Source organism: Magnolia sinica, chromosome 17 (assembly GCF_029962835.1).
Source record: "Magnolia sinica isolate HGM2019 chromosome 17, MsV1, whole genome shotgun sequence".
NCBI lineage: Eukaryota > Viridiplantae > Streptophyta > Magnoliopsida > Magnoliales > Magnoliaceae > Magnolia > Magnolia sinica.
This window is the reverse complement of record NC_080589.1, coordinates 2,889,042-2,907,183: the sequence shown is the minus strand read 5'-3', so window position 1 is coordinate 2,907,183 and position 18,142 is coordinate 2,889,042. Positions and strand designations below refer to the sequence as shown.

The 18,142-nt window shown below is 41.9% G+C and overlaps 2 protein-coding genes across 4 annotated transcripts; one reads left to right on the top strand and one right to left on the bottom strand.

The window, feature by feature from the left end:
• Positions 1 to 3,609: 3,609 nt before the first annotated feature.
• On the top strand, positions 3,610 to 8,604 carry LOC131230386 (probable protein phosphatase 2C 2). Its single transcript, XM_058226278.1, has 4 exons — positions 3,610 to 4,134; positions 7,378 to 7,575; positions 7,674 to 7,909; positions 8,003 to 8,604. The coding sequence occupies exons 1-4, from the start codon at positions 3,943 to 3,945 to the stop codon at positions 8,562 to 8,564; spliced, it is 1,188 nt and encodes a 395-aa protein (XP_058082261.1). The 5' UTR covers positions 3,610 to 3,942; the 3' UTR covers positions 8,565 to 8,604.
• Positions 8,605 to 10,562: 1,958 nt separating this feature from the next.
• LOC131230228 (putative RNA polymerase II subunit B1 CTD phosphatase RPAP2 homolog) lies at positions 10,563 to 17,954 on the bottom strand. 3 transcript variants are annotated; one of them, XR_009163914.1, is made up of 7 exons: positions 17,219 to 17,954; positions 15,492 to 16,346; positions 15,189 to 15,382; positions 14,793 to 15,056; positions 11,415 to 11,573; positions 10,944 to 11,104; positions 10,563 to 10,651 (listed from the first exon to the last, which is right to left on the bottom strand). XR_009163914.1 is itself a non-coding variant. In XM_058226054.1 (7 exons), exons 1-6 carry the CDS (start codon positions 17,826 to 17,828, stop codon positions 11,000 to 11,002), a joined length of 2,187 nt encoding a protein of 728 aa, XP_058082037.1. In that variant the 5' UTR covers positions 17,829 to 17,954; the 3' UTR covers positions 10,564 to 10,651; positions 10,980 to 10,999. The 3 variants fall into 3 exon arrangements, 2 of the variants coding, with proteins under 2 accessions (XP_058082037.1, XP_058082036.1); XM_058226054.1 differs by having other exon boundaries at positions 10,564 to 10,651; positions 10,980 to 11,104; XM_058226053.1 differs by lacking the exon at positions 10,563 to 10,651 and having other exon boundaries at positions 10,764 to 11,104.
• Between the last annotated feature and the right edge of the window lie 188 nt (positions 17,955 to 18,142).

The following is an 18,142-nucleotide window of genomic DNA, read 5'->3' as shown; positions in this document are numbered from 1 at the left end:
TGCGGGTGGGCTCGAAAGCCCAGGGGCCGACACCGGAGAAAGCTGTCTTCTTCTTGCTCGAGGGATTATACCTCGCGATAGGGCGTATCTCGGTGGGATTTCACAATCCCACTAACTCCACTACATGCGCTAGTCCCTCTTAAGACGTGGAGAGACGTCCGCCATCCAAACAGCTCCGGAGCCGTCACATCAGGGATTAGCGAATCCCATCCCTCCTAATACTGAATAAGCCACTGTATTTCACACGCCCAAACAGGGCCTAAGGCTCATTATAATGTTTATTTTCCATCCAACGTGTGTGGATAGTCTTGTATGAAAGGAAAACACAAATATCAGCTTCATCCAAAACTTTTGTGGCATCAAGAAGTTTTTAATAGTAAGTGTTCAATTCTCACTATTTTACGTGGTGTGGTCCACTTTAAAATTGGATCTACTTTAGGGCCTGTTTGGCCGGCCGGATTGAATGAGATTAGGAAAGATGGGATCAATTTTAAGGTAATGATGGTGATGTCAGTGGATTGGTTTAAGATACATGGGTTTGCTATATCCCGGGATAAGATCACCGGGTCTGTTTAGCACGTTTGGCATATCCCAGGATTTTATCATTTTATCCCTTCCAATCCCTTTCAATCCGTCCAAACACGCCCCAGGCCCGATTGAACGGGATTAGGAGGGATGGGATCAATTTCAAGGTAATGATGGTGATGTCAGTGGATTGGTTTAAGATCCATGGGTTTGATATATCCCGGACAAGATCACCGGGTCTGTTTGGCACATTTGGCATATCCCAGGATTTTACCATTCTATCCCTTCCAATTTGTTCGTCCAAACATGCCCTTATTTTTTATTCTTACTCTAAAATTATATATAAAAAAGGTGGATGGCTAGATAAAACAAATATATCACCGTGGGGCCTACATACAGTGGTGATGCATGTGTTCCTTGATGGAGATGAGGTTTAAGTGCAGATTTTGAACCAAATGATTTATACTCATGACCCATCGGTTGGGGAAACATGGACGGGGATTGCGTCCTACACTGCCGTCTTCGGCTGGGAATGGGTAGCAGCTTTGAGTGGCCACCCTGATGTATGGGTCTTATATAGACTATCCATCCATTTTTCGTATCATTTTAGGATATAAACCCAAAAGTTAGGTAGATACAAGGCTCAAGTTACGTACACAATGGGGGTTAAACTCTTAGGGCTTCTTTGGGAGCATGGATTTGGACGTCGTGGAATTGAACTCTGAATTAGAAATTCTCATGTTGTGTTTGGCCCCATGGACTGAGAATTAACTTCAATATAAAAGTAGTTATGCATGGTATATTTACGTGGCTTCAAATTTAATTACTAAATCAACTTTAATATCTCTAATTAGTGACGTCTATGATATTTGACACATAAGCCCACTGAAATATATGCTTTTCATGAAAATGATGAAATTCCAAGTTTGGAATGGGCCACAAGCACAAGATCATGTCCGAGTGAGTAACCAACAATTTCTAGCTATTGATTTACATGGACAATGTTTGAATAGTGCTTATCATCATATTAAAATAATTATAGTGATGCTCGTGGGCCATGTGCCCAATCGAGCAATATTACCTGAAGCTATCCCCTTGGATTTCAAACCCCCTCTTTGAGAGGGGATCTGAAAACCCCGGTTACTTTGTGCCCCCAAAACAACAAAACAACGTGGGGATTTGCAATCCCCTCAAATCCCTCCAATCCCCTCAAATCAATGGCGCTAAACGACCCTTTTTACCGTTGAAAACTTCTTAAGGGCTAAGGAAGTTTTAGATGGAGCTGATATTTGTGTTTTCTCTTTACCGGTCTATGCAACTTCAGGAATAGGTTGGATGACAAATAAACACGGTAGGCCCTGGAAAAGTTTCAGTAGTAGTATGGTCCACTTGAGCCTTCGGATCTATCTCAATTTTGGGCTTATCTCCTTAACGATGGCTCCTCTGTTAGGTTGGATGACAAATAAGATCCGTACGTAACGATGGGCGCTGCTGCCGATTTCCAGCTGGAGACGGCACGGTAGGACGCAGTCCGCGTCTGGGAAACATTGCCTACCATGATCCGCAATTTCTAGGAGGAATGATCCCAGCCGATCAAATATTATTAATCGGAGGTTTGATAGTGAAATAAAATCCGGTAAAAAAAATCATGATCCTCTTAAAGTGGGTTCCACAACCTAGACGGATGGATTGCGATAGATCTTTTCCACATGTGCAGAATCAAGGTGAATGCTTATAGACTATGATACACTGCCAGAGTATCAAATGGTCAAGTCGTAAATAAAAGGACAGTGCAGACATGACAGGTGAGACTGTCATGGCATTTCGTCAGCAATGATACAACCCATAAATGCCCCTAAAATCCCGGAAAATCACAAAAAACCCTTCTTCTAGAAACACGCGCCCAACTTCGCGTGTTCTAAGAAGGTAAATTACCATAACACCCTTACACTCAACGGTAACCGACGGACCGGATACGATCTTAATAGGTTCCGTTCAAATTTTTCGAAGCCCCACCGTGGATCTATGTCTTATCCATGCCGTCCATCCGTTTTTACAGATCATTGTACGACATAATCCCAAAATTGAAATATATATAAGGCCTACGCTGACCACAACACAGGAAACAGTGGGGATAGTGATATCCACCGTTGAAACCTTCCTAGGCCCTCAATAATGTATTTATCATCCTTCGTAAGGTCACGTAAACATGCATGAAGGAAAAACACAAACATCAGCTAGTTCCAAAACTTCCAGGAGTCTTGAGACCCTTGGGTGTTATATTGGTATCCGAATATTCATGACCCGGGTCCTACAATGGGAACCGACCCGAATGGTACCAAACCAGGGAAGACCTGAACCGGGTCAACCCGGATTCGAGAACGTAGCTTCCCTGAGTCAACAACTCGGAGAAAATACACTCTCGAGCAGCTACGCGGTTAGGGCATTCCAGTCAATGTGTTCAAAAGTGGATGGCACTGCCGTAATTAATAATCGGAGTAAGGGTACTTTCTAGATTTCCTCTTGTCCACGCAAGAGCTTGTTTTTCGTCTGTCGCGGTATACAAATCAGCGTAGGTTTTTCCACAATTGGGGGCCACAAGATGAGTTTTTTGAAGATCAGAACCGTTAAAATTATTTTATATATGCTATCTGTACTAAAATAATAAATTAATGTGAAAATAATTGCATATACAATGAAAATAGAGAGTTATCCATAAAAAGAAACGGTCAGGATTATAACCTTTCATCATGGAATAATAGCTTACCTACAGAAGTATCCAGTACATAGACGGTCTACAGAATCGGAAACTTTCAGCATGTGGGCTCCATTGGGTGGCGATAAAAGTGGATTGTCCGTCGCGTTGGAGGGAAAGTGTCCACGCAACAACCTTCTCGTGTCTTCAGGAGTCACAAACTCTACACGTGTCACAAGCTACGCCGCATCGCGTGTAGGAGAAAAGGCATCTAATCGGAAGATGCTGCGAAGGTACACGTGTTGGATAAATATCACCGGTTGCTTCCGGTTACACGGCACCTGCTTTCAACCCCAAGCCCTATAAAGACTCCTTCCCTCTCCCATTTTCCACGTTTTCTTACTCTCGCGACGAAATCGCACGAAAGATCTTTAAAAAGCCCTATTCAAATACCGAATTTCTATCTCCTGCAACGAAAAGCTTCGAATCTCCGATTTTTTTTTTTTTGCAGAGAATAGCTTCAAATTTCCGCCATTACTGCACAGAAAAGCTTCCAATCCCGTTTTCTGGTGCTGATTTTTCCTGTATCTGAGAAAAACACGTTCAGAAACCTTAATTTCTATCTTTTGCGACAAAAATCTTCGAATTTTCGCCATTACTGCACAGAAAATCTTCGAATCTTTCCTTTTTCCTGTGATGACCGTTGATTTGAGGCGTAAGAGATGGTAGTTGGAGCAGAGGTTTGTCATCAGAGCATCTCGATCTTGGATGTTCCGTACAGATGCAGCATCGCGAAGGCGAGCGATTTTCAGAAGATCGAGGAGATTGTCGGCGTCGAGACGCCTCGGTCGCCTGTTTTTCGTCAGATTCGAGCTTCAGATGCAGTTTCAGTCCAGATCTCGGGGTCTCATATGGTGAGAATCTGTTCCTTTTAGTAGTTTCGGGAGATTTTGAGGTAGCGTTTCGGATCTGGTCTTACGATTTCTTGAATTTTTTTAATGAGAAATGGATGAAATGAATTTCTTTTCAGCAGAACTGCAGTGGATTGTGCTTTCTTTGTAGAAAATTAATGACGGGAGATTTTCTAGTATTTGCCATGGGGTGTTCAGGTCTTTTGGGTTTTTTGTTTTCATGGGAGATGGTTGAGATTTTGGAAGGAACTGCATTTTCTGCTGCTGCTTTTTTTTCCCCCTCTTTTAAAGAGATTGAAGGTAGGCGATGAAATAAGCTATCGATCTTTAGGTTCTTGATTTTATTTGTTTACTGTACGGGCCCCACTAGTGCCAACGTGGCAATCTGTAGGACATCAAAGCCGTGTATCAGGTGGGACCTTTGTTTAACGACACGGATTAAAGGACGAGCGATGGAAACGTGCAAGCTTTCTTATGCCCGCTTTTGCTCATTATTATTATTATTATTTTCATATTACATGTAGTTGGAGATCTTGATTCCTGAGTTTCCGGCTAGATAATTCGTTCAGTGCGTCCATCATGCAGTTTATCCATTGTTACCGGTCTGGACACGTGCATATGAAGGGGTTGCGACGTGTGGGTCAATGGGCCGGGCTGGCCCGTCCAGCTGGCCCCATCTGGACTAGCAGGCTCGGGCTTAGAAATTCAGACCCGTTTCTCAACGGGCCGGATTTTGGACCGAGCCCGACCCGGCCCAATTTTGTTATACATGCCATAGGCAAAATATTCATTTACTCGTCTCTCTCTATACACTCCATCCGGAACAACCCTTGGGCTCTTGCACAACATAAACATTTTGGTCTGGTCACGGGCCTGGGCCCACGTGTTCTGATGTTGAACAACATGGGCTGGGCTTGGATAGAACTTGTCCCGACCCATCGACACCTGGGCTAGCAAACCTCTACTGTCTTTGTACGGCTGCCTTATGTCTGAAGTAACTGAAGTTGACCTCTTCTTCTTCTTCTTCTTCTTTTTTTTTCCTTGTACTTTTTCTGGAAGGGAATTGGTGGTAGGTGATGGATAAGGGTTCATGATGTTTGTTTCTTGCGAATTTTTTAATGTAGAGATGAGAAAATTGGGTGTGCTTATGGGGAAGGGAATGGGTTTTGGTAAACTAAAATGTTCTGTATATTTGCTTTCCTTTTAACCAAAGAGGGTTATGGGTACTCTGGCAGCATATATGGCGCTTGTTAAGCAGGCACTCACAAATTGTAAACATGGCATATATTAACTTGTATTAGACCAACTAAATTCTATAAGCTAATGGCACTAAGTCAAGTCTCAAAATCATATTGGTTGAACAGCTATAACCTCTGATTCCTGGATAGCTGTTTGTTGAAATAGAACCATTGGATATTTTGAGTTTTAATTGTCCCTAAATAGGAGTGAAAATGAGGAATTAGTTAAGATTGTTGACCAAGAAGTTTCCCAAAATGACCATTTTTGATACCTTGGGTCAATAATTCATGAGAGGGGAGATTGAGAAAGATATTGCCCATGGAATCCAAGCTAGCTGGTAAAAATGGAGACGTGTAATGGTGGTCATAACGGCCACCACCATTACCATTATGATACGGGCCATACCTTTCTGAAAAACCCATTTTTCTGTAACACAACCATCGGCCCTGTAATGCATAACAGTTTCCACCTTTACTGTTGTTACAGCTGTTGCATAACCATTTTGGAATGCCCTGGCTTCTAGAGTCTTGTGTGTTCATTGTGTACCACTCAAACTGAAAGGAAATTTGACAGGATAGCTGTAAGTCCAGACATGCTTCACAAAAATAGAATGTTGAGTAGTTAAGGAACATGTTCATAGGATGAGTTTAGCTGAAATGAGACTGTTGAGATGGATGACGAGCAAGATGAGGAAAAATAGAATTAGAAATAATTGCATTCAAGGGAACTTAGGAGAAGCACCACTAGGTAATTCGCTCTTAGAAGTAGCATTTTTGAGTTGTAAGACGAGGGAAAATAGACATAGATGGTTTGGTCATGTGCAACAGAGACCAAGAATCTCATAGGTTTAGAATGAATGAATTGGTACGATTTGAAGGCTCTAAAAGGGCAGGGGGAAGGCCCAAAAGGGCGTGGATGGAAGTACTAAGAAAAGACTTGATGACCAATGGTCTAGTTAAAGGCCTGGCCCTTGATATAGTGGAATGGCAGAACAAGATTCATGTAGCCGACTCTAATTAATTGGGATAAGGCTTTGATGATGATGATGATGAACCATCCACTAAATGTCCACCTATTAGATAGTCAGATAATCAAATAAGAGAGTTTGGTTCATGATACATCTCAACTGTGAACTATAATTAGGGAAGTTTGAATTACCTGTATGCCGCATATCCAACTTTTTTTTTAGTAATTTTGAAGTGCTTGTGTGTAAGAGTAATCAAAGTTGGTTTCTTGATTCTATCCTTTTTAATCTTTGGCATGGTTGAGATAATTTGATTCTTTTTTGCAAATTGGGATGAATATTCTGTTATTGTACTTGAAGGTGATTGAAGGGTACATAATTTGGGAGATCCCTTTATTTGAGGCTACAATACGCTTTTCCCCTTGTTTTTTGGGTGGGAGTTGAGTGAGATTTTGGTGAACTAAAGTTGAAGAAGGGGAGAATGAACTCCAAGGTTTCCGATTGTGGTGTCCTAAATATCAACCTGAGAAGTCTAAAATCAGTTGGACTATCAGCTATTGATATGATTTTCTTATAAGAAACCATACGTGGATGATGAATCTTCGGCTTCTGTTTTCTGTTTCTTAGATCTATTTGTTGGCTTGTGGCCTTGAATTGCATGCAATCTAAATTAGCTTTCCCAATTTAAGCAAGAAAGCTGACTGTAGCTCATATTAGTTGGCTAAAACAATAGGATCTTTTGTGGGAAGAGGCTAATTTCCTGTTAAAAGCAAAACCAACCATTACAAAGATTTTATAAAAGCAGAGATTTGAAAGCATGAAACACCCATCCATTGAAATGGAAAATCCAAAGTTTAGAAAGAAGAATCCCCTTTTGAAAATAAAAAATAAAAAAATCATTCTATTTTCCTGAGAAATGGTAAAAACTTTTGGTGTGGATGGATTTGATTTGGCTGATAACTGAGAAACAGGTACAGACTGATTTCTATGAATATCCATTGTGTTCTGAAAGTACTGATTTCTGTGTTCCCTTGTTTATTCAGGATTTGAGAACCCCCGATGCCACATCAGATAATGACCTTGAATCTGTAAATCTCCAGTTCGTCCCAAGCATTAGGTCCGGCAGCTTTGCTGACATTGGGCACCGGAGAGCCATGGAAGATGAACACATAAGGATCAACGATCTCTCCGCATGCTTAGGCCCTCCATTCAGGTTCCCTACGCCTAGTGCCTTTTTTGGGGTAAGAACTGTTGAACTGTAAAGCTCTCCTTTAATCCAGAATCTGGTATTTACTTGTTTGCTCGGCATTACTGAAAGGATTACCGATGCTTGCTTCAGGTGTTTGACGGTCATGGAGGCCCCGATGCTGCTGCATTCATTAAAGAGAATGCAATTCGGTTATTCTTTGAAAATGCTGATTTCCCGCAAGCATTTCATGCCGGTGATGTTTTGTTAGAAGAGCTTGAGAATTATGTTCGTAGAGCATTTCTTCTAGCAGACCTTGCCTTGGCTGATGACGGCACCATAAACAGCTCATGTGGGACAACAGCACTCACTGCTCTGATATTGGGGAGGTTAGATATTAAAATCCTTAGAAGGCTGTGCAATCTGTAACTGGTGTTTGATCCTGTTCCTAACTGTGATTTTTCTGTTTTGATCTGTTGTAGGCTACTTCTGGTAGCTAATGCAGGCGACTGCCGAGCAGTTCTCTGCCGGAATGGCAAGGCGGTTGACATGTCCCAAGATCACAAGCCCATGTATGCAGCGGAGCGCAGAAGGGTTGAGGAGTCTGGCGGGTATGTCGAAGACATTTACCTCAATGGTGTCCTGTCTGTCAGCCGAGCACTGGGTGACTGGGACATGAAGCTCCCCCGTGGCTCCCTTTCACCACTCACCGCTGAGCCCGAATTCCAGCAGGCTGTCCTCACCGAGGCCGACGAGTTCCTGATAATTGGCAGTGATGGCATTTGGGATGTGATGTCGAGCCAGCATGCAGTGAGCGTGGTACGCAGGGGGCTGCGGCGGCACGATGACCCAGAGCAGTGCGCAAGGGATCTTGTCGTGGAGGCGTTGAGGCTCCACACTCTCGACAACCTCACTGTCATCATTGTCTGTTTCTCAGATGCCATGCGACGAGACAGCTCAGAGCTTCCGAGACTGAGGTGCTGCAGTCTCTCTGAAGAAGCTCTATGTAGCCTGAGGAGGTTGCTGGAAGATGGTGGCCGCTGAATGTAAAAATAAAAGAGAGCAACAAGCCCCCGTTTGGATGGTTGGGGTTTTAATAAAGCAGGCAGCAGTTTTGTAGGCGTGTTATAAAAGAAGTTGGGGGAGTGTGTTATGTAAATGCTGCCGTTGGTAATTGGGTTGCGGCCATGGATGGATTATATCTTGGCCGTGAGCTGATTTGCTTTCCTTGTGTATATATATTTTCGGTTAGAGAAAAAAGATGACCAGAGTTTCTACATTTCACGTACATGTGTGGCTCACTTCGTGATCGGACTGGACTACTATTTATGGCCCAAGCAAGTAATGTTCGTAGCAGCCCCACCATATTAGATAGGGCTGCCCTATACACAATGCCACGTTGGTGTGAGGAAAGGAAAATTAACGAATTTATATGATGGGATCCATGAGTGGATAACTATAAATAAATAAATAAAATCTTAGATTATAGAATTGCAAACATTTGATCATATCAATCTTTTTTCATCGTGGTGCTGGTCCGAGGCCGCCTTAACTCCTGTTACAGCTAGGCCCAAAGCTTAAGGGGGACAAGGGACCAGGACTGGGCTAGTCCCAACCCGCCTGGCCCTAACCCGGTCGATTCGTACCCCTGGGAAGGGAAAGTGTATCATTAGGAGCCCGTGCAACAAATGCGCATAGACTGCATCTCTCTCTCTCTCTCCAAAACACTCTACCCAACAAAATCCCTCATTTTAGTAATAATTAGAACTCTGATTGGATAAATATCACTTGCCAAGTACAAGGAAGGCAACAAACAAAGCATAACAAAATCATTTATAAGTGAGGAACTTTCAAACTCTGAAAGAACATGATGGCTGACCCGACCGTTGAAATATTGTGTACACGTGGCACATACATTGGTCAAATTACACCAAATCAGTTTTTAGTTTTTTTTTTAAATTCATATGAAGACCATTCATGGTAGCTCCCCCCAACTTGGGTAGTTTATTCGACTGCTGGAATCAACAACTTGTGATGATTAACAATCCCAAATAGCAGAGAAGCCGTTGATATTTCATTATGAGCAATCCAAACTCATCATCTAATGTGCTTTTGAAAAACAAGACCAGAGGACTAACACACTCAAGTGGATGAGCACCTCGGTCGCAAGGAAAATTTGGGGTTTACCCTTTGTTCAAAAACTTGAGAACACCACTCAGCTCCATGCCTGTCTTAACTTGATATTTAATAATTAAATAAATATATTACTAGTTGTATTAAATAATAACAATACAGGAATAGAAAGTATAGTGAACGGGTTTGAATCTCAACCACTACACCTTTTCTTTTTCTTTTTTTAACATTGGAAATTTTTATTAACAAAAGGCCAAAGCCAAATTTTACAAATATACACAAACGAAAGAAGACTACAATACAAGCCAACCAACAGGAAACTTCTCAACCACCTTTAAGACTTTATTGCCCATTTCATAACATTTGATTTAGCCCTATTAAACACTTGAGGGATCCACCCCACCCAATTCCTGAGACACCAATTATTCCTTTCTAGCAGTAAAAATCCAAATCCCAGCAAGCAAGCACAAACACCATACTTTTTTCTTCTTTTTTTTTTTCTTTTTTTTGTTTCCGCCTCCTACCAAAAACACCACTGTGCTGATCAATAGATTCCTTGTGTTCTGCTTTTAAAAACAAAGAAAAGAAAAGAAAAGAAAAGAAAAAAGGTTTTTTTTAATCACTTGAGTGACTCAGCTCTAGTCGCATCGAGTCAACTGATTCGACTCTCACTGAAACTTGGCCAAGTCAAACTCAAGAGCGAGTTTCTGACTGACTCTGCTTGAAATCTCAGCCATTGAGTGTGACCCGAGTTTTAGAACTATGGGTAGGTGGAATCATCTGTGCTCAAATCTTCTAACTTGAAAAGCTGGTTGACACATGTTAGATACATAATCCCTCCAAATTTGATTCTAAAATTGCCAGTACACAGAGCAGTCCAACTACCAGTTTATAGGTTGCCCCGCTTGCATGTCCATCTTTTTGAGTAAACCATACAGTTTACATCACAGCTTCCTGTCAGAAGTGGATTAACCATCCTGTCTGGTTAAGCAATGGTTCTGTATCAGCACAAGACCCAAATTAGAGAAAAGGTTTTGAGGAATGTACAAAGAAAACACTTAAACAACGGGATAAAACTCCCTTCAAAGAATGCAAGGGTACATCATCTACACACTCAAACTATGCATTGATCACTCGTAACAAGCATTTTCACTGTAAGTACTGCCAGTTGAAGCAAAAACGGAACATCATGAAATGCAACGGTGGAATCCACCTCCTCAAAGTATGCATAACTCCAGTGCATGTTCCCACAATAAATACATGGTCATGTATGGTTCCAGCCATAACTACCTGAATTCTGGGCTAACAAGCAACATGGCTGCAGACCTGTGTTTCCGGATGACTCTTTAACCACCACTCTGAACAGAGAATTCAGGTAGCCGACCAAGTGGGATAAGAAGGCCTTTCATGACCTCGTACTCCTCCCCGCTTACTTGAGCAGCATCAAGTACCTGCTTCACCCCGAAAAAAAAAAAAGGAACGTCATCCGCTAATGCTGGTTGCTTAGAAAATCAATAGCCAGAATAGAATCATTTAATGTTGTGGCAAAAGCTAATGTCTTAAAAAGTCCACCAATATGACCCAGGTGAGTGTTAATAACATAAATATTATGATTTTTTGCCCCAGCCTATCATCTTCATCGTCATCATCAGCACAAAATGTTTAATTCCTCATTCAGGAGCTGAGATGGGAAATAGATTAACAAATCTAACAAGAAATAAACAATTGTCAATACATGCATGGCCTGTGTATGAAGTTCACCTTGTGTAGTAGCATCCTCTTGCTTGCCATATGTTGAGGAAGTGCTGGAAGCCTACGAACTGAGAGAGCGTCAATGAACAAAAGAACAATCACATGCCATTGTTTCGTCTTGAAGGGTGGCAGTGCATCAACAAATGACATCGTATCCAGTAAACGCACCTGAAGGGTTTTTAAAAAAAGTCCTTAGCAAAACATACCATTGAGCAAATAATGTGGCTATCGGCATAAAAAAGCTAAATACATGAAGAAATTAATAACATGTAATTAAAAAAAAAAAATTCCAGTAGAAACAGTGGTAGCCAATAAAGATACAAATTGCTAAATCCAATATAACTTGTGGAGAAAGTTCGAGATTCCAGGTGATTAAGATGTTTGTGTTTAATAGGGCCCCTACCAATGGCTTAGTGGTAGACTCACAAGAGTTTCAACACTAAGGTCATGGGTCCAAGTACCCATTGTGGTGTGCGCGTAAGAAGAAAAAAAAAAGAAGTATGTTTGTGTTCAATAGCTTCCAGAAAAAGTCTGCAAATGTAAATAGAGGTGGATTATTCCCATACCATAAGGGTGACCACTTCATCTTTTTCTTCCTCCCCCCATCACCACCACAAGAGTTTCAACACTAAGGTCATGGGTCCAAATAACCATTGTGGCGTGTGCGTAAGAAAAAAGAAAAAGAAAAGGATGTTTGTGTTTAATGGCTTCCAGAAAAAGTCTACAAATGTAAATGGAGGTGGATTATTACCATAAGGGTGACCACTTCTCCATCTCTTCTGCCCCCCCCCCCCCCCCCCCCCCCCAAAAAAAAAACTGTTCTGCTCTTGGGCCACATGTTTATGCATACATGCCTACAATATGGTAGGTTTTGGACTCTTTCCTCGTCTTTTTTTTTTCCTTATTTATTTATTTATTTATTATTATTGTTTTTGGTTTGTTTAGAATTCTAGATTCTGTTAAAATTTTCCAAGTACTTTCACTTGCCAGAGGAGACCTATCTACAGGTTCTCTATAAATATGGCTTTATGGCCATATGTATGGAATGCCTTTTGATGGTGATTTTTTTTTTTTTTTTTCCTCTTTTTATTTTTGGGAAGGTGGATTTCTGAGATAATTACTTGACATTGAGTTATAATTTCCACAGTAAGATTTTATTGGGTTTTCTTATTGTCTAAAGCTATGAATCTGGGATGAATCATTCAATTTCTACAACTAGTTCCATCAGTTCCTAGCTTGCATTAGACAGCCCCACAAAATGAAGTGACTTTTCCACCTTCACCATTTTGCAGGGCTTCTCCTGCATAAAAAACGAGCTGGTTCAAACGTGGTGCACGCATGACCCACCTCAGTTGAGAGTTTTATGGAACACCTGTATCCCTTTTTCATTCTATCCAAGCATAGCCAAGTTTAATCTCAAAGAACACTATCAAAATTTGTAACAAAAGAAACATAAGGGACAGATAGTGCCTTTTTTTCCAATCTGGACAAGATGCCTGCTTTTTTGGTAAACATTAGTTACTGAACATTGGTTTTTGCACCTTAGGAATACATGCTGCGGTTGTGCCAGCTATTCAACATTAGTAGAAAGTCTGCATCATTTATTGTTCGATCAATACTCTTAAACTCATTTTACACACTCCTTCAAGGAATGGTTTGCAAGGAATTTATGTGCTGGTGCCTGGTTGTGAAGAAAACAAATATTCTAAAGCATATTAACCACTGGAAGTCCTTCAGGTATATATATCATTTTCTGTGACACAGGAGGGAATGGTGGACAGCTTAAGGAAGATCATCAGGTGCTTTGAGTCATTTGGGGTTTAAGCGTTAATATTTGAAAGAGAGAAATGCTGGGAGTTCGCACATCTGAGGAGGAAGTAGAGAGGTTGGCTTAGCAAGGGTGTTTGGCTGTGGTGTTGGCTCTTCCCTGTCTACATAACTTGGCCTTCCACTTTGTACCAGCAAGCCGCTGAAGCATCTTTGATATAGGATCATCGAAAGTGAAGGACGATTGACAAGATGGAAGGGACATTTATCCTTAGAGAGAAGATTAACACTTATAAAAGTGGTTATGATCAGTGTGCCACTATTCTCCATGTCCCTCTTCAAGTGCCCAAAGGCGGTGTTGAGCTGATTGTAAAAGCTGAGGTGCAAGTTTCTATGATAAATGGCAGCAAAATCTCAGAAATTTCACTCGAGTAGGAAGAAGTATGCACGCCGAGCGGGAATTAGGAGGCTGGAAGTAACCAATGAAGCACTGCTAGGAAAGTGATTATGGAGATTCGGACCATAGGATGGTAATCAGTGGAGGAATGTGGTAATTGCAAAATATGGAACTAAAAAAAAAAATGGGTGGCGGGTTAAAAGGCTTTCCTTGTGTAGAGCATTTGAGATCTAGAAGGCGATTGGAAGTGTAATGTCTAATTTCAAGGAGGAATTCAGACTCACAGTTGGGGAAGGAAAAAGGGTGCAATTTTGGAAAGATATTTGACTAGGAGAGAGGCCGCTTTGATCTAAATTCCCCAGGTTGGCTAGCATTGCAACAGATGGCAAAACTATCATTGTTAAATGCTTCTACTATTCAGGTAAGGAGTGGGTGTTGTCTCGACCTTGTAGAATGAATTTGTCAAATGAGGATTTGGAAGAGTTTGTAAGAGCTTTAGTTATGCTACAGGGCCTTTGTCTCTCCTGGGTGAGAGACACCATGGTTTGGAGCGTGGAGAAGTCAGATAAGTTCTTGGTTCGGTCTCTCTATAGTCTCATCACTCATGAGGTGTTGAAAATGGGTTCGGGTTCATCGACGTTCTTCTGGCAAATATGGTACTCCCCCCAAGACTGAGGCTTTCACTTGGTTGGCCAGAAGAAATAGTGTGCACACCATCAAAAATCTTCAAAAGAGGTAGATGGTTATTCCCAATATGTGCTCCATATGACTTCATGATGTGGAATCGGTAAACCACTTGTTTTTTCATTGTCCGCTAGCGAGATTGGTGTGGGAGAGCTTACAGGGGGTATTCAAGATCCCTTGGTTGATGCTGGGAACGATTGAAGGGTTGTTGCAAGATTGGCATGGGAGCGACTATGGTGAGGAAGGGAAGGTTTTGTGGAGGCTTTCCATGTTGGCAGACCCATGGTCCACATGGGGTGAACAAAACAACCAGTGTTTCGGGGATAAGAGCAGGACAGTGTCAGGGATGGTTGAGTGGGCTAAGGCGGATGTAAAAGACTGGGCTTCTAATTTGTATATTGATGTAGAGTGGTTCTCTTAGCCTTTTTCAGAGCGTCTCCTTGTTGATGGCGCATGTCCTTGGCACTCTTTTAATAAAATTATCTTTCCAAAGCAAGACATGAAGTAAAAAGCCATAATAAGACACCCAATTTACTTACCAGTGCTTGCTCGAGCGTAGAAATTGGTGTTGGCAGTCTGAGATTCGTAACAACTGCTGGCAAAGCACGAGCAATGCAACCAGATAGAGTCTGCTTGATTTCAGAAGATCTCCCATCACTCAAGACAATCTTGCATGGGTATTCCCTCCCATCAACATATAAAAATTCATCCTGAGAACTTTCATCGCGTCCATATATATAAGCCAGAGAAGAAGCCGATACCCATCCAAAGAGTGCACTCCACATCGTTGCAAATGCAGATAACTGAAAAATATTGGATCTTCTAAAAATTCAGGCATGGTAAGGAATACTTATAAATGATTATGTTGACCTTTCAATGAGAACAATGAATTTTACACATTCATCAACATATGGATTAAAAATAAAAAAGCTCACAGTTAAACTAAACCCCTCTGGTGGTGTGTCACTCCAGGAATCCTCCGAATCAATTACATCAGAATCAAGAAACACGGGCTTTCTTGGCCACTTGACATGACCTCGCTCCGATTCAGGCACATCCACATCCTCAGGAGAGTTCCCTTCATCACCATCACGTGGATAAGGCAAGATAACAATGCCAGCTTCAGACACTGCAAATTGAAACGAAAGCAAGATAAAGATAGAGAAACAAAGAGAACTTCATTTCAGGCTACTTAAAGTAAAGAGCAACAAAGCACTTCTAAAAGGAGAGCAACTTACCAGCATCCAGGACATCAGATTCACCAGACGCAACAGCCTCTGATGCCTCGCTCAATGCAATTGCACAAGCTTCAGCTGAAGCGAAACGTAAAGAACTCTTAACATCCTCAACATCTGAAACACCTGAGCTCCCTAGGCTAGCAGATTTATCTTCTATCTCTTGAATATCGCAGAGATCGCCACCACCCACATTCTCATCAGCCCAAGTTACACTGCAGTTTAATGACTTTGCTCCTGAAGACTTCAAGGCAGATTTCAACTGGGTTTTATTCGAATCGCCTGTTTTCTCTATAGAGACTTCTCCTTGCGATTTTTTGACCGTTGTATCAAAAATACTTTCCTTGCTAGCAGGAGATGATTTTAGAGTGCCAGATTGATCCTCGACAATTGTGGTACTTGTAAAACCTGTCCCAGTTAATGGCATTCCTCCAGAAGACTTCAAGGGAGATTTCAACAGAGTTTCATTTGACACAGCTATTTTCTCTACAGAAACTTCTCCTTGTGAGTTTTTAACTCTTCTGTTGGAAGATTTTTTCTTGCTAGCAGGAGATGCTTTTGGAGTGCCAGGTTGATCTTCAACAATTATGGTACTTGTAAAATCTGTCTCGGTTAATGCCTTTCCTCCAGAAGACTTCAAGGGAGATTTCAACAGAGTTTCATTTGATGCAGCTGTTTTCTCTACAGAAACTTCTCCTCGTGAATTTTTAATTCTTGCGTCGGGAGTATTTTTCTTACGAGCAGAAGATGCTTTTGAAGTACTAGATTGATCCGTGATAATTATAGCACTCGTAAAACCTGTCTCATTTCCTACTGTGCCTTCGTCCTCTTCTGAACCAGCCTGTTTAAGTTTAGAACCTGCAATATACAATGCAAGCTCACTTCTGTGTGCACAGAGGAAAGCCGCAACAGACCACACAGGTGGAAACCAGCATTTCCAACGAATAAAACATGAAACACCACATGAATGTAAAGGGTCCATAAATTGCCACATCCATTGATGTGGGGAAAAAAAAAAACTAAAAGAGTGATAAGGGCATGTTTGGTAGCCCACAAGTCACAATACCAGTCAACTTGGTGGTTTGGCCCATCTCCAGTACACACGTGGCCCTGGAGCAGTGATCAGAACATTCATTGAAACGATTGGCCACAGTCCAAAAATGGCACCAATCAGAAATCCTAAATGTATAAACAATAGCCGGTAAGCAGGCCGTCAAAGAAAAACATGGCCAACAGTTCACGTTGAAATCACAAAAATCCATTGTCATGACGGTTAGGAGTGTGATTGGTGGGCCACGTCCACATCCCATCCATACTGAGGTATGAACACTGGCAAATCACTCACTCAAGTGACACAATCTCCCCCACCAACCAACAATAACTGATTACAAGCATTAAGAAACCAGAGATCGCAAGAATTTCAACAATCGAACTTTCCAAGCAGTTCAATTAGGTTATCTTGCAGATGGAGTATTTAAACAAAACTCGACGATGGTTCACATTAGGCAGGCAAAACCTACAGATGAAATGGTCAAGGTTATCTGATAAGTGCCATTTTTGAACTGCAGTGGGACCCACAGATGAATATTGGGGAGAACCACCAATTCAGGTGATGCAATATTTTCTTCCCCAGCAATAAAGAATAAGAAGAAAATATTGCAGACAGATTACATAAATCAGATAAAACAATTACAAGAATGCTCAGAAAGAATTATGAGCAAAGACCACACCTTTTTCACTGTGTTTCCTACATGAGGAAAGCGACTGGCTTCGGTCGTGTTGGGGAACATATCCTTCAATCGCGTTTGATGGTCCAATCCAATCCTCCACCGCCACATCCCTGGCCACTGTATCCGTCTTCTCCTGAATGATCAAATTCCCAAACCCTAAATCCCCACTCTTTCCTAAACCACCCTTTTCCTTCTCCTCTCGCAAACCCAATTCACCAAACAACCTGAAAACCTCCATAACCTTCCCTGAATCCAACTCCGAGAGCCTCTCATCCTCCAAACTACCAGCAAAAGCCCGCGAATTTATGACGCAGCCCGGTGAACAGTACATATGCGTTTCCTTGAGATCATACACCTTGTGCTCCTTGAGGGAGATGCGGTAGCGGCCCTTACGGGCCGGGTGATCGGCCAGAAGGCTGTTGGGACAGAGGGGGTAGCCGCAGAGATTGGCGATGGAACGCTCAATGACGACGTCTTGGTAATCAGATTTGGAGATGATGGAGCCGGCAGCAATGAGCTGGGATTCTTGGGAGATTCCGTCAAGGAGGGAGAGCTGGAGCTTGTAGACCGCATCTTTGACGGAGATCGGAGGAGATGGAGATTTCCCCATTGGAGTACGGTTTGGATCGAGAACGAGTGAAAAACACTGGAAATTCAAGCGGGTTCAGGTTTTCGTTTTCCTTCAGAAACCCTAGAAAATGGGGTTTTTCCTCTCTCCCTCTCTCTCTCTCTCAGAGTCAGAAGTTCGAAATGAAGTTTTTAACTGAAAATTGCGGATATATATAGAGGACTCGGGCTGCGTAGTGTAGAACACAACACCGAGGTGGGTACTGTGTTGACGTGGCAACGTTTTGTGGCTACCAAAATGATGTATTTGTTTTATCCATGCCGTCCATCAATTTTTACAGCTCATTTTTTTCTATT

Excerpts from the sequence above, each read along its gene's own strand:
- LOC131230386 (XM_058226278.1), top strand. The coding sequence starts at position 3,943 with ATGGTAGTTGGAGCAGAGGTTTGTCATCAGAGCATCTCGATCTTGGAT. Across the intron at positions 7,576-7,673 it reads CGCCTAGTGCCTTTTTTGGG|GTGTTTGACGGTCATGGAGG; the intron begins GTAAGAACTGTT and ends TGCTTGCTTCAG. Across the intron at positions 7,910-8,002 it reads ACTGCTCTGATATTGGGGAG|GCTACTTCTGGTAGCTAATG; the intron begins GTTAGATATTAA and ends GATCTGTTGTAG.
- LOC131230228 (XM_058226054.1), bottom strand. The coding sequence starts at position 17,828 with ATGGGGAAATCTCCATCTCCTCCGATCTCCGTCAAAGATGCGGTCTAC. Across the intron at positions 16,347-17,218 it reads TAGGAAACACAGTGAAAAAG|GTTCTAAACTTAAACAGGCT; the intron begins GTGTGGTCTTTG and ends TGTATATTGCAG. Across the intron at positions 15,057-15,188 it reads CAGAGGGGTTTAGTTTAACT|TTATCTGCATTTGCAACGAT; the intron begins GTGAGCTTTTTT and ends AATATTTTTCAG.